The 15487-nt window shown below is 35.1% G+C and overlaps 1 protein-coding gene across 1 annotated transcript in view; it reads left to right on the top strand.

Annotated features, from left to right (window-relative positions):
* The window catches only part of ANKAR (ankyrin and armadillo repeat containing), a gene marked incomplete at both ends in the record, with an annotated part of 72592 nt that overhangs the window by 25837 nt on the left and 31268 nt on the right, over window positions 1-15487 (top strand). The window contains 4 exon segments of the mRNA XM_079710723.1: window positions 2040-2065; window positions 2069-2144; window positions 3568-3809; window positions 8693-8861. Of these exon segments, the coding sequence (XP_079566849.1) occupies window positions 2040-2065; window positions 2069-2144; window positions 3568-3809; window positions 8693-8861 (513 nt within the window).

Raw genomic sequence — 15487 nt, 5'->3', positions numbered from 1 at the left:
AACAGGAAAAAGCAATAAAATATTGAAAACAGACAGGCAAGTCTTAGGACCTAGCAGACCAGAGAAATCATTCCAAGCCAACTCTGGGAAAGCTGAGAACATCTCAGATTCACACCATAAATCCCTAATAGGCTGGCTGGAGAACTGGCAGTGCCAGTCAGGAGTGCTCTCTGCAGAGGCTGACCAGGAAAGACCTAAAGATCTAAAGCGGGGATTCTCCCCAACTAACAGGAAACTGGGAATCTGACCCAAGAGAAAAGCAAAGGGAATTTCAAAGATGACAGCAAAGGGAAGTCCCAGAATGGAAACTCTGTATCCAGACCAAAAGGAAAGTGTGGGAGGAATGACCAACAGGTACAAAGAAAACTAAGCAGATGAAATAAAATAAGGAAATTATTACCTCCAGGAAAAGCAAAAGTAAGGAGACACAAGGTAGTACACTGCAGTACTTAGCTGTGAATAATATCTGTATAGGCATTATAATGTAAGTGTTGAATTTTCATTTAACTAAAAACTATAAATATAGGGAAGGGGGGGAGCAGAGGAAATGGCAGAGCAGTGTTGAAAGAGCTAGTTTCCCATTTATCATGACAAGAAGTCAGTCAATGATGTCTAAAATTGAAATAGCCAAAGGTAACTGTGTATAAATATTTAGAAATGTGGAGATATGTAAATCACAGAAGGTATAGGGAAAGAGTCCAAAGTGGTACTATCTAGAGAGAGAAATTCAGAAAAGTGGAGAGGGTGGGGTAAAGAACCGTTATATTTTGCTGTAGGCTTTTTAGTAACATTTAACTCTGAATCATGAGCATATATTACTTTAATAAAACTAAAGGAAAAATTAAACAAATTGGAGAATGAGAACTGACATTTCTCCCAACAACTCATTTTAGGATGGGATAAGATAAATAAATATTTAAGAGTTTCAACCTACTGATGCACAAAGTCTGAGTAACTAGTTTCAAAACTGGCTTAATACCTGATTTTGGAATTTACTGGGTGCTGGGAACACACTCCAAGTATATCAGCCCAAGAGATACTGGATGGGGTTTTCAGTGTTTATTTGTATGCATATATATCATTATATCTTAGTCTTTTGAGAGGTAACTAAGAAGGCTATCCTGCTGCTTTTGATAAAGGCTAACACATTTGAAATGCAGTGGTAGGACCTTCTGGCCCCTAACAGTAATAGCCTGATGGCACAAAAAATTCTTGACAGCCACTCCTTCCTACAGCGATTGTTGGGAAATCCTGATAATGACATGAACACAACCGTAACCATGAGCGTCTGGCCACTGCTTCTTTGCTTCGTGCCCTATAATAGTTCTTTCTCCTCACACTACCCATTTCCACTATGAGTAAAAGAAGAATTAGAGTTTATTAGAACTCCCCGGGATTAGCTCTTGGAGTGGAAGCTGAATTTTAAAAGAGAGTACTATGGAGTGAACCAGCTAGGTAGGAGTCAGGACCAGATTTGTTGTTATAGGGGCTGGGTAAAGATATTTCTATGTGGTTTTGCTTGAACCAGAGATATTGTTTAGAATCATGTATATTTGTATTATTTCCTGTCTGGAGTATAAGTTCATTCAAGATTTTTAAAAAGTATCTTCTTCATACTCAGGAAATGTATAAAGCTTTAATGGATATTAAAATTTTATTGACAGTAATGTAGTTTACTTTGCTCTCCTTGAAAACCCATACTCAAATTTTATTCAACAACTGATATCAGGCAAGAGAGAGGTATACTATTTTCCAAGTGAATTTGAACCATGTGGCCAGCCAATCTAGGTCATTCAGACCAAAGATAAAAAATTTCAGAGTTTTTTAATACTAATTATATAGATTATAAACTTCAAAGAACATGGGTGTTCAATCCGTTTAAGCACCTCACATGCACAGGGGAATTTAATGAATGCAGTTGGTGGTGATGTTGGTGATCTCAACTCATGGCTTCACTTGACCTGTACAGAACGAGAATAAATCATTCCATTACCTCTTATGAAATTACAATGTGTATTTTTCTGTTGAAAACTTACCAGAAATGTTGCAGTGTGAAAGCTATAAATGAAGGATGATGGCTGTCATGTCTTTAGAAGTAATCTGCTTAGCAAATGATGAATACTGGAAATGTATTTTGGATGCAGGTGATGTAAAATCTATTAACTATCTTTTGCTTATGCTATTTTATGTAGAGATTTATTCAATCACTTTAAAATGTATTTTTAATTATGGAGAAAACTTTTTAGTTGATTTTAACTTTCTATTTTTCTAAGATCATTTCCTTTACCTGTAAACCTTATATTTTATATTCCAAGTGGAAGCTGCACAGGATCAAAAAACTATATAAATCTCATTTCTCTAAAAGTTTGTGAACTTAAAAATTATATTAAATTACTTCCTCATACTATCCTTATGTTTACTTTCACTTAAAAATTATCCCTATTCTGTACTTGTACACTTTATTTGTAAAAATAGCAGTTGCAATGTCAGGCCTGGGTTTGTAACTAGCTCTACATTTAGAACTTAGGCTAATTGCTTACTCTCTCTATGCCTAATTTCCTCATTAATAAAATAGTTACTACCTCACAGGATTGTTTTGAGAATAGCACTTCCCATTATAACTTTCTGAAATGATAGAAATATTGTATCTACACTATCCATTATGGTAGCCATTACTCTAATGTGAATATTGGGCACAAATGAGATGCTTCATAAATATTTGTTGAATGAATGAAAAATTTATTGTAGGTAGTCCCCTAATATGTTCCTAAAAACATGTACAAAAAGCTCTTTGTCCAAAAAAAGTGAACCACAGATAAACAAATCATGATGGAGGTTTCATTTAAGGTAGCTAAATACATATATACATCCCTAATTATACCCATGATATTTCCAGCATGTCATGTGTACTCTTTAATGTTTTTCCTTCACATTGAACTAAAGTAACAAGCATCCAACTGAAGCCATATTTTCTATTTTCACCACGCCCAATAATTTCCATCTTTGAACAAACTGTAATTAATGAGGCTAAGACTGCTTTATACTAGATTCAGCACTTTTCATTTTTCAGTTGATTGTATAAAATATGGGTAAAACATAATAAAATGCTCAAATAATTATACAGACAACTGCCACACAAAGTTGATGCAGTTGTAAAGCAATTATACTCCAATAAAGATGTAAAAAAAAAAAAAACACTTATCTCACACACACACAAAAAAAAAATTGATGCAGTAACCAAAACTGAACTCTACCATATGGTAGCTCAAATAATTTATATATCAGTGATCTTAAGTCAAAAATTCAGTGTTTCAGAGGTGACTTAGTATCACCAATATGAAATGTATGATTGTGGGCTATGTGTAAACAATGAGAGCCACCTACACTATAGAAAAGACAGAAAAGTACATTTGTGTAGTTTCAAATGATAATTTTATAAATATTTTATAGAATTATTTGCTAACTTTTTATGACAATGCCCATAAACATTATTTAAATCTTACCATGATAAATTGACTACCAATAGTTACAAACAATTCATGCTTTTTCTTGATCTTTTCATTTCAGGTACTATTCCTGCCTTAATCAATCTATTAAAAGGTTCCAAAATAAAATTACAGTGCAAAACAGTTGGGTTATTGAGTAATATCTCAACCCATGCAAAGATAGTGCATGCTCTAGTAGAAGCAGGAGCTATTCCAGCTTTGATCAACCTACTGGTTTCTGATGAACCCGAACTACTCTCTCGGTGTGCTGTCATTCTGTATGATATTGCTCAACTTGAAAACAAGGATGTTATTGCCAAATATGTAAGCTCTTTTCATAGAACATCATTTTGACTGACTAATTCTCTCATATAGAAGCTAGAAAGATACATACCCATTTCATTAGGCAGTGGCCCTCATAAACTCTCAGGGAAGAGCTCCAATCTTAATGAGGATGGCAAAGAGCAAACCTGCCACAATCCCATGAGTGCCAAAATTAAACAAGAGCAAGACAGTACCAGAGCAAGCACAGCAAAGGGTTGTCTGTTTTCCCTGTCCCGAAGCCTCACAGGGCAACAGAGTGGGCCCAGGTAGCTCATACCTGCACATTGGGTTTGTGTCAAATCTGAGGAACGTTGAGCTTAAAAAACCTATCAGTTTGGTAGCAACCAGTAAGCAAGCCTATTCTTTGCCTGGCGGTAGACGTTACCACACCTTTCAAGAATGATAGCAGGATGAGCCAAGATCCAGTAAGTGATAAACAGCATTAGGATATGAGTAAAAGCTGTACTTGCACATGTACCACTTCTAGGGCCCACATCATGGGGTAATGGCATTATAATGAGGAAAACCAAAGGCAAATGAAGCGAACAGTAATTCAAGGAAGTGACACATAAAATCTTGCTAGCTCCAGTTTGGCAAGGTCTGGGGAGGAGTTTATGTTACATAAGGAGGTGGTATCAGCTAGGATTGCCTAGATGATATTGTGGTAATATCTCCCAAATATCAATGCTAAAAACAAATGATTTATTTCTCAGTCAAAAAAAAAAAAAAAGATGGCTACATAAAAATCCTGAAAAATGGCCCAGGTAAAAGGCTGTTACAATCTCGATACACTCCCAATACTGGTAGGAGTGCAAGAGACCAAGGGAAAACTGTTTCTCAACAAAATTATCTGTTAAAACTATCACCTGGGACAACATGGAAGACAGGTCAACTGCTTATTTAGCTCTGGGGGATGTGGTTGCTTCTTGTTTATGAGAAGATATTAAAATAAATACTACTATCTTGGCTATTTCTATTCTGGCTGGTAAATATAGTCTATTTGTGTACCAGAAAGATTTAGAAGAAAAAAAAATTTTTGTGTGTGTGAACACCAAGCAATCTTTGCCATGCTGTATTTTTTCAAATAAAACCCACCTTATTATGTCTATTAATATTTTAGGTAAGATCTTTTAAAGATATTTATAAATAAGGTTATTTTTATAGTTTTTGTCAGGTGACACTTCTTCATTATGGAGTGAGTCATTTAGCATTATAAAATATACCCTTTTTGTCAAGTGCAATACTTTTGCCCCAAATTCTATGTTGTCCAAAATTAGATTTGTGATCTTTGTTTTCTTTTGTGCTATCATGTTTAATTTGGGTTTGCTTATCGTTTTCTTTTTAATTTTTTGGAGTCATTTTACTTCTTGCTGGTTGTTTTGTTATCAATCATTTGGAAAATATATTAGAACTTTCCCCCTCCCCCCAGGCCCACAACTAGAGTTAGTCAGTTAGTCTTATTCATTTAGACCTCACTTTAGACCTCTCCAGTGATTCTGATCACCCAGAGTTATAAGTGTGTCCCTTGTATGCAGTATATTTACGTTTGCTTTGTCATTCACTTTTTATTGAATATAGCTCATTTACATTTATTGATGTGATGTTTAATCTTAGTTTTGGTATATTTTGTTATTATTTTTGGTTTTCTAAAAATCTACTGTATGAGCAGTGTTTTCTTCCTCTTTTTTTCTTTATCTTTAAATTCCAGGACTTACACATCAGTGTTAGTTACCTATTTTTCCTGGGGCTTGGTGTGACTTTTCAACATGTACATTCATCTTCTTTTATTTTCAAAATGTTTTCTTGAATTCATGTCTTTAAACATTTTTTCTGTATTATTCTTTCAGTAAATTCATAAACAAGTACTTTTTGAGAGTTTATTATATGGAAATACACTTCTAGATGTTAGGGTTATAGTAGTGAACAAAATAGACAAAATCCCAGCCTTCATGGAGTTTTTATTCCAGTTGGGGGTAACAAGACAATAAAGAAAATAAACCAAATATAGTATATTCAATGAGAAGAGATGTTAAGGAGGAAAATAAAGCAGGGAAAGGGAAGGGGGGAGCTTGGCAAAAAATACTTCACTAAGAAGCTGGCATTTGAAAGGGGGAGGGGGTGGGGGAGGGTTGGATTGGGAGGTTGGGATTAGCAGATGTAAACTATTATATATGGGATGGATAAATAACAAGGTCCTACTGTATAGCACAGGGAACTATATTCAATATCCTGTGATAAACTATAATGGAAAAGAATACGAAAAAAGAATGTATATGTGTGTGTGTGTGTAACTGAATCACTGTGCTATACAGCAGAAATTAACAAAACATTGTAAATCAACTATACTTCAATAAAATAAATTTAAAAAAAGAAGTTGGCATTTGAGTACAAACCTAAAATAGATGAGGAAGTGTGCCATGTTTTTCTGTTGGGAAGAGCATTCTAGGCAGAGGAAACAAATGCAAAGTAAATGAAGTGAGAGTATGCCTGGCATATTCAAGGAATAGCAAGTAAGCAAAAGTAGCTGAAGAAAGAGAAATAGGAGACACCTTAGCTGGGTAATCGTGGACCGCATCATGTAGGGCCATGTGGATAATTGTTAGACACCCTGGCTTTTACTCTGAGTATGTTAAGCCATTGAATAATTTTGTTCTGGGCAGTTCCATGAAGAGATTTATATCACTCTACCTTCTGTGTTGAAACAGGTGGGCAAGGGTGGATGCCACAAGATTAATTAAGAAGCTATTTTGGTAATCCAGGTGACAGACAGTGGTGTCTTGAACCAGGGTGGTAATAGTGGAAATGGTGAGAAGTAGTCAGATTCTGTATTATTTTTCTGAAAGTTGAGTCACCAGGAGCTGTGGGAAAGCTGAAAGATCTGGAGGGACCTCAAAGGAGACTAAGAAGGAATGGCCACCGAGGTAGGAGGAAACCTGAGGAATCTGTTGTCCTATCAGCTAAATGGGGAACATGTTCAAAGAGGAGAAGAATATCAGTAGCATCAAAGGCTGTTGTAAGATGAAAGTCAAAAGTTGACTGTTGAATTTATTGATCACTGAATTAAATTTAATTAATTAATTAAATCTTAACTACACTTCTCTTTGGGAATACCAATTATTTGTGTATTATATCACCTTTTCCAGTTTTATACAGCTATCATTTTCTCTAGTCCTTTTCCACTCACTGTTTTATTTCATTTTTTTCCCCTCAATCCTATCCTCCTTGTCTCTTGCTATGTTTTCTGGCCTTGTTTATTTTTGTGTAGATTACAGTTTGGCTTTTATATTTTTCCACATCTTTCCTGAGCTTTTCCAGCTCTTGTTTCACCTCTCCCTGTCTCAAAAAATCTTCTCTGAGCACTGATATCTCTCCTGTGCACCCTTGTTTTATAGAGGTGATTCCCTAATTAATTTTTTTCATTGATAACAATATACCATTTTCAGTTAACGTTTTTCATCTACTTTGTGGCATATTTTTCTTACAAGCATTCTTTATCTGTCATAAGTTTTTCCTATTTTTTTCTCTTATATTTGGACAGATCCTGTTCTACTTCCTTTTTGAACATTACTCACTTTGAATTAGATAAGTTCTTTCTGGTCTAGCTATTTGCAGGAAATACATGTGGAAACGGGCCCAGATCCATGTTCTAGGCTAGCAAGAATATGACATATGCTACAGGGTTCTATGCATGGGTCCTTTCAGCTTCACTTTCCCTTAGCCAGCAGAGACTGTTGCATAGTACTCGTAATGTGGATTCTATTTCCTCCACAATGCAAAAGTCTATCTCCTCCTTTTTATCTCACCAATAAGACTACTTGTTCCAAACCTCTTATTGGTATCATTCTTTATTCGTCCTTGCCCTCCTTAATTTTTGAAACTTTAGGACAAATTGGTCCAGGAAAGATCCTGCTGCCATCCTCCATACCCATTCCTATTGTTCCAGACAAGGAAGTGTGTGTGTGTGTGTGTGGTGTGTGTGGTGTGTGTGTATGTGTATGTTTTCCTGCCCCTTAAGGTAGAGCCACTTACTTTGGAAAACTATGTTCTGCCAGTATTTCCTGTAGCCAGTGGCCATGGGAGATCTTGCACATCCCTGTTGGCTACTCGTAAACATTTATTATGGTTCAACATTACTGATGTCTCCTAGCTTTATAGAAAATGACGTTACATTTCTGTTTCTTATCTTCTTTAATATCCTTTCATTAATTCTGTTAGTAGGGAGAAATGCCATCTTTACTCCACTTAAAATTAAGAAACTATATTAACATTTAAAAATAATATTTTGTGTTGCATAAATATAATTACCAATTACCAGTGCAATGTATACAATAGCAAATATTTCCAAATGGGCACTGTATTCAATTGGTATTACTTAGTTGTTTCACTTTTAGGTACTTAAATGTTACAGTGAACTTGCAGCCTCCAATTATTTTGGTATAGAGGAGACTATTTGAAAATATATTTATAGAGACTTCCCTGGCGGTCCAGTGGTTAAGAATCTGCACTTCCAATGCAGGGGGCATGGGTTTGATCCCTGGTCGGTGAACAAAGATCCCACATGCCATGTGGTACGGCACAGAAAGAAAGGAAGGAAGGGAGGAAGGAAAGAAGGAAGGAAGGAAGGGAGGGAGGGAGGGAGGGAGACAGAAAATATACTTATAGAATACTTTCCTTAATATTGAAGCATAAGATATGCTCAAAGTTGTAATAACTGTAATTTAATGTGCCATATCCGCAGACACATTTGTTTATGGGCAGTTGTTCTCTCCTAAATAAGCAGATATTTATAGCAAGAAAGATTATAGACTTGTGTTTCTAAATAAAGATAAAGCATACATCTTAAATAAATTCAATTATAATTAAATCTTTTTGTTTATTTTTAGAATGGAATTCCAGCTCTGTTAAATCTTTTGAACTTAGACGTAGAAAGTGTGCTGGTAAATGTAATGAACTGTCTACGGGTATTATGTATGGGAAACAAAAACAATCAAAGAGCAGTGAGAGACCATAAAGGCATCCCATATCTTATCACATTTCTGAGTTCTGATTCAGGTAAGTCTTTAGTTCTATATATTTTAAAGTGACCAGCTCTATTAAGTGAAGCAAATACATGTTTGGACTTGTCCTTTATGATAGATGTCCTGGATTTATCTTAGGATGGATCTAGACATATGTAACATAACCTAACTTCTGAAACACTTAAACTGCTGGATTTATAAAAGGAATTGACTCTCAAAGCCATAATTTTTTAAATGTTGAACTAGATATTTTTATAAATGGAAATATTGGCATGAGTAATGAAAATAATGTAGTTAATATGCCCAGGGACTCAAGTAGATGTCCGCTTGTGTGAATAAGACACACATTGATCATAGGAAGCTATTTTTCAAGTTACAAGAAGGACTTCAGATTTGCTGTTAGATATTTGATATCAAAATTCAAGGTCATCAGATCATTAGGTTAATTATCAAACTCTGAAGTGCCTATAAACACCAGGAACACCAGAAGCTATGAGGCAGTTTCTGCAGCTACTGCAAATGGTCTCTTAGATTCTGTAAGAATTTTCTCATTCCAGTGAGCATACACATAAACTTCAAATCTATGGTTTTCCCCACATTTGGGGGAATAAAAAATTGGGGGAAAGGTTGTATGTTTTTCTTCCTGCTCAGTTTATCATCTATCTTTCTATTCTAGTCCTCTAAGAATGAATACAGTATAAATATGTTGGCTAAAATGTAAGACAGGGTTATGGATAAGGGGATTGTTGCAGAAGGCTTTCTTTTACTTTAGAACTTCAAATTTAAGCAATTATCATCTTCTAAGGATCTCTATCATGTAGTGAAATCATTTGAAAGTCCTTTCCCTTCATTACAAATTCCTAAAGTCAGGGAATAGGTTTTCCCTATCCTTTTTCATCCTCCCAACCCCAGATGCTTGAACAAAGCACAAATTGTAGAGGCAATTTGGATAAATAATAAATGAATTCCTAAAAGAAAGCTATAGAAATGAATCACCAAAATCATGTCTTTTTTGGGCTCTTGCCTCATCTGAAACCTAAATAAAAGGAACATCCTATATTGTAATCTATACTATCTCTTCACTCCAAGGAAGATAAATACTTTTGAAGAGATTTTAATTGTTTTTCTTCCCATTTATAATTTGTAAATTCTACACTTCTAATTTTAGTGCTTTAACAAATGATTCTCCTGTGTATTAGCTGTGCTATTAAGTTTTAGGGGATTACAAAAGAGTTTTATTAATTCCAGTATCCTCTTAACTATTCTGAACCACTCTAAGATTTCATGCATTAAGGTAAAATGGTCCCAAAGTAGATTCATATGCAGTTTCTTAAGACTATGGACTTGTTAACACCTCCTTAACCCTATCTCCAAGGGGTTCCTCAACCTTTGCTGAGTTTGGTTTGTTTGAGATCTTTGCTTTACCGTCTTTAGCTGTTTGTTTCATACTCTTCCCCATATGTATGTACATGCATACATGTTTTCATTCCTATAGTGCTTCTTATTTCATCTTTTCTAATGCATGCAATTGTCCTGTTCTGTGTTATTAACAAAGGTTTATATAATATCACAACACCACCATGGAAATTCAAATATGTAGCAGAAAGTATATGAAATGATTTTCAACTCCAAACTATCTGAGCAAAATTTAAAGAGTAACCTCATCCTTCTGAAAATGATTATTCATACATTTCACTGCAGAAATATGTTTTCTCCAGATTCTCTGGGATGTTATGTAATGTGTAGTATGTGCTCATTATCTTCTAAAATCTGGAACTTTGGAATTCAGAAAGGGTTTTAGATAGAAAAAAACCCCAAAACACTTCCATCATTAGGCTTCTTTCACCCAACTCTTAATGTTGGAGTTCCTCAAGCTTCTATTCTTGGTCTGCAGCTTTTTTTACACAGCACACCCTTCTTAAGCAATTTTATTTACTCTTAGTAACTTCATTACATTCATAATCTATTCTTCCCAGTTCTCTATCGAAATCCCTGACCTCTCCTCTGAGCTTCAGAGCTAGTCTGGATTATTGAGGTGTAAATAAAGACAGCCCTCTCCCTTTAGAATTTGGATGCAATTGATAAATAGACACAAGAATGTAATGGAGATCAAAACTTCAGTAACAGCTGGAAAGCTTGCTTTGAGAAAACAGCAAAAAGATAGCACCAAAAGGAACCTAAGCCATGCATTTGCAATGACTCATTATTTTATGGGGGGAATGAGTAACATTCCTGAGTGGGAGATGAGAGTAGGAATTTCTGCTTTTTGGACTGATGCAGCAATATGGGGTAAGAGAAAGAATGGTTCCCTTCACACTCTCTTAATTTTATTACCTTATTAGCTGAAAAACATTCCAAGTGTTACTAGAGTGATCTATCTAAAATACAAAATTGATTATATCTTTCCTTTCCTTTAAATTATTCAGTGGCTCTTTGTCACCTATGATAAAGTCCAAAGTTTTAGCACAGCCTATCAGCCCTTCTAAACTTCCAACCTGAAAAGGAAATAACCTTCCTGTTATTTCCTGTCACTCCCTTCCTCTCTTATTTTATTCTCAATTAATATTGAACTTATTGCTATTTCATACTTCTGGCCTTTGAGCTTGCTCCACAAGGCTAAGGACTTTGTTTTGTTGGTTCATCATGGTTTCCCAGTACCTAGGTCACTCCTAGTAGCCACTCAATAAAATATTTGCTGAATATATAAGTGATTGAATGATAAAAATATTCATAACAAAAAAGTTAATATATTTGACATAAAGTGAGTATGTAAATTGATATGAACAATAAGGCCTTAATGGACAAACAATTAACCTGAATAGAAAGTCTATGAAAGAACAAATGCTAAGTTTAGAGAGTCTGGTTGCTTGAATTTAAAAACACCTTTTTGTACAGTTTTAACTTCTGGAAACATATTGATGTCTTCACATTAAAAAAAAAACTACATTAAATCTACAAGACAGAAGGGGGAATCTAAAATTGAATACAAACAAAAACAAATGAACCCCATTATATTTCAAATGAATTATGTAGCTAGATTAAAAAGAAAAAAATGAACACAGGTAATGTTTTTTTAATTTTAAAGTAGCTTTTTAAAGTAACTTTTGAGCACAGTGCTTTACTATACAGCTTCAGTCTAGGGGAGAAAAAAACATACCTTGAATTCTTCTTAGTGGATTTGTATTTCATAGTGTTATGGGTGAAACAGCTCTGAGCCTGTGTTATAAGTATTGTAGGACTGACCAAATGAATAAAGTGTTAATATTATTGGGTTCTCACTGTGAAAAGAAATATACAGAATGTGGAAAGGCAATAAAGAATCCTGTGGGGTTGGACTGGAATTGGAAATTTGGAAATATATATATTTTCCTAGCCTTGTCTGCTGAAAGAGTCTAGTAGCAATGACACTTCAGTAGCAATCAACATACCTAGTACCCAAATCTTTATTTCTAAATACCATTCCTCATTAAAAGAAACCAGAGCTTCTTGGAGAAATGGTTGATTCCGGGGCTGGGGCAGAGCAGGTACATGGTAAGTCCAAAACATCATATTGTGGCAGAAAGTAAGAAAATGGCCCCCCGCAAATGGAGGTGTATCTAAAGGACACGGGTCAACTTGAAGGAACTCCCACTGGCCCTTCAAGTTGGACAATCTTGGACAATTGCCAAACCTTGGACAGAGAATCAATACAAATAATGAAATTAATGGATTATAACTCATTGAATAAAAATCCAAGAGCCCATCTTGATGATAAGTGGACAAACAAGGAAATAAATAAATAGAGAAGTAGGGAGAGCTCTTCTTTACAGTAGAATGCAACTGATAAGTATGAAGGGAGCAGTAGATTTGGAAAATTAACATTTTGCAAACATCATAGTAAAGATTGGTTTGGGCAAAAATCAATTGTTGCCAAATCTTTGGAGAGTTCTCTGACTTATTTTGGCAACTTTTCTCTGAATTTTATATTATTTCATTTTTTGGCTGCACTGGGTCTTCGTTGCTGTGTGCAGGCTTTCTCTAGTTGCGGCGAGCAGGGGCTACTCTTCGTTACGGTGCACAGCCTTCTCATTGCGGTAGCTTCTCTTGTTGCGGAACATGGGCTCTAGGTGCACAGGCTTCAGTAGTTGCAGCACGTGGGCTCAGTAGTTGTGGCTCGCAGGCTCTAGAGCGCAGGCTCAGAAGTTGTGGTGCATGGACTTAGTTGCTCCGTGGCATGTGGGATCTTCCCAGACCAGGGATCAAACCCGTGTCCCTTGCATTGGCAGGCTGATTCTTATCCACTGTGCCATCAGGGAAGTCCCTTCACAGGTGAATTCTATCAAACATTTGTAGAAGAGTTAATACCTAGCCTTTTCAAACTATTCCAAAAAACTGAAGAGAAAGGAACACTTCCAAACTCCTTCTGTGAGGCCACCATTACCCAGATGCTAAAACCAAAGAAACTACAAAAAAAAAGAGAAAATTACATGCCAATATCCCTGATGAACATGGATGCAAAAATCCTCAACAAAATATTAGCAAATTAAATTCAACAATACATTAAAAGGATCATACATGATCAAGTGGCATTTATCCCAGGGATGGTTCAATGTCCACAAATTAACCAGTGTGATATACCACATTAACAAACCAAAGATAAAAATTCTGTCATCTCAATAGATGCACAAAAAGCTTCTGACAAAATTCAACATCCATTTATAATAAAAACTCTCAACAAAGTGAGTATAGAGGGAATATACATCAACATAATAAAGGTCATATATGACAAAATCACGGCTAATATCATACTCAACAGTGAAAAGTTGAAAGCATTTCCTCTAAGATCAGGAATATGACAAGGGTGCCCACTCTTGTCACTTTTATTCAACTAGTAGTGGAAGCTCTAGCCACAGCAATCAGAAAATAAAATAAATAAAGAGACTCTAAATTGGAAAGAGAAAAGTAAGATTGTCACTGTTTGCAGGTGAAATTATACTATATATAGAAAACCCCAAAGAGGCCACCAAAAAACTATTAGAACTAATAAATGAATTCAGTAAATTTGCAGGATACAAAATTAATATACAGAAATCCATTGTGTTTCTGTACACTAATAACAATCTATCAGCAAGAGAAATTAAGAAAACAATCCCATTTACAATTCCATCAAAAATAATAAAATATCTAGGAATAAATTTAACCAAGGAGGTGAGAGACCTGTATTCTAAAAACTGTAAGACACTGATGAAAGAAATTGAAGTTGACACAAATAAATGGAAATATATACCAAGATCATGGACTGAAAGAATTAATGTTGTTCAAATGGCCATACAACCCAGGGTAATCTACAGATTCAATGAAATCCTTAATAAAATACCAATGGCATTTTTCACAGAGCTAGAACAAATGATTCTAAAATTTGTATGGAACCACAACAGAACCAAATAGCCAAAGCAATCTTGAGAAAGAAGAACAGAGCGGGAGGTATCACACTCCCTGATTTCAAACTATACTACAAAGCTATAGTAATCAAAACAGTATCATGCTGGCACAGAAAGAGCCACATAAATCAATGGAACAAAAAGAGAGCCCAGAAATAAACCCATGCTTATATGGTCAATTAATCTGTGACAAAGGAGGAAAGAATATACAATGGGGAAAAGACAATCTCTTCAATAAATGCTGTTGGGAAAACTGGACAACTTCATGCAAAAGAATCAAACTGGACACTTTCTTACACTGTATACAAAAATAAACTTGAAATGGATTAAAGACTTAAATGTAAGACCTGAAATTTTAAAACTTCTAGAAGAAAACAGGCAGTATGCTCTTTGACATTGATCTTAGCAATATTTTTTGAATATTTCTCCTCAGACGAGTGAGACAAAACCAAAAATAAACAAATGGAACTAAATCAAACTAAAAAGCTTTGCATAGCAAAGGAAACCATCAACAAAATGAGAAAACAACCTACTGATTGGATAAAATATTTGCAAACAATATATCTCATAAGAGCTTAATATCCAACATATATAAAGAACTCAAATGACTCAACATTACAAAAAAAAAAAACCTAACAATCCAATTAAAAAATGGGCAGGGAACCTGAATAGACATTTTTCCAAAGAAGATGTACAGATGGCCAAGAGACATATGAAAAGATGCTCAACATCACTAATCACCAGGGAAATGCAAATCAAAACCACAATGAGATATCATTCACACCTCTCCAAAGGGCTATCATCAAAAAGATAGCAAATAACAAGTGTTGCTGAGGGTGTGGAGAAGAACGAACCCTCTAGCACTGTTGGTGGGAATGTAAATTGGTGCAGCCACTATGGAGAACAGTGTGGATATTTCTCAAAAAATTAAAAATAGAACTACCAAATGATCCAGCAATTCCACTTCTAGATGTTTACCCAAGGAAAACTTAAACACTAGTTCAAAAAGATAAAAGCACCCCTATTTTCAATTAGCATTATTAACAATAGTCAAGATATCGAAGCAACCTAAGTGCCTACTGATAGATGAATGAATAAAGATGTTGTATATATACACAATGGAATATTTACAGCCATAAAAAAGAATGAAATCTTGCCATTTGCAACAATATGGATGGAACTAGAGGGTATTACGCTAAGTGACATAAGTCAGACAAAGACAAATATCATATTACTTATG

This window comes from Hyperoodon ampullatus (assembly GCF_949752795.1).
Source record: "Hyperoodon ampullatus genome assembly, chromosome: 8".
Taxonomy (NCBI): Eukaryota; Metazoa; Chordata; class Mammalia; order Artiodactyla; family Ziphiidae; genus Hyperoodon; species Hyperoodon ampullatus.
Note: the sequence above shows the minus strand (reverse complement) of the source record. Positions and strands in the feature narration are given on the sequence as shown.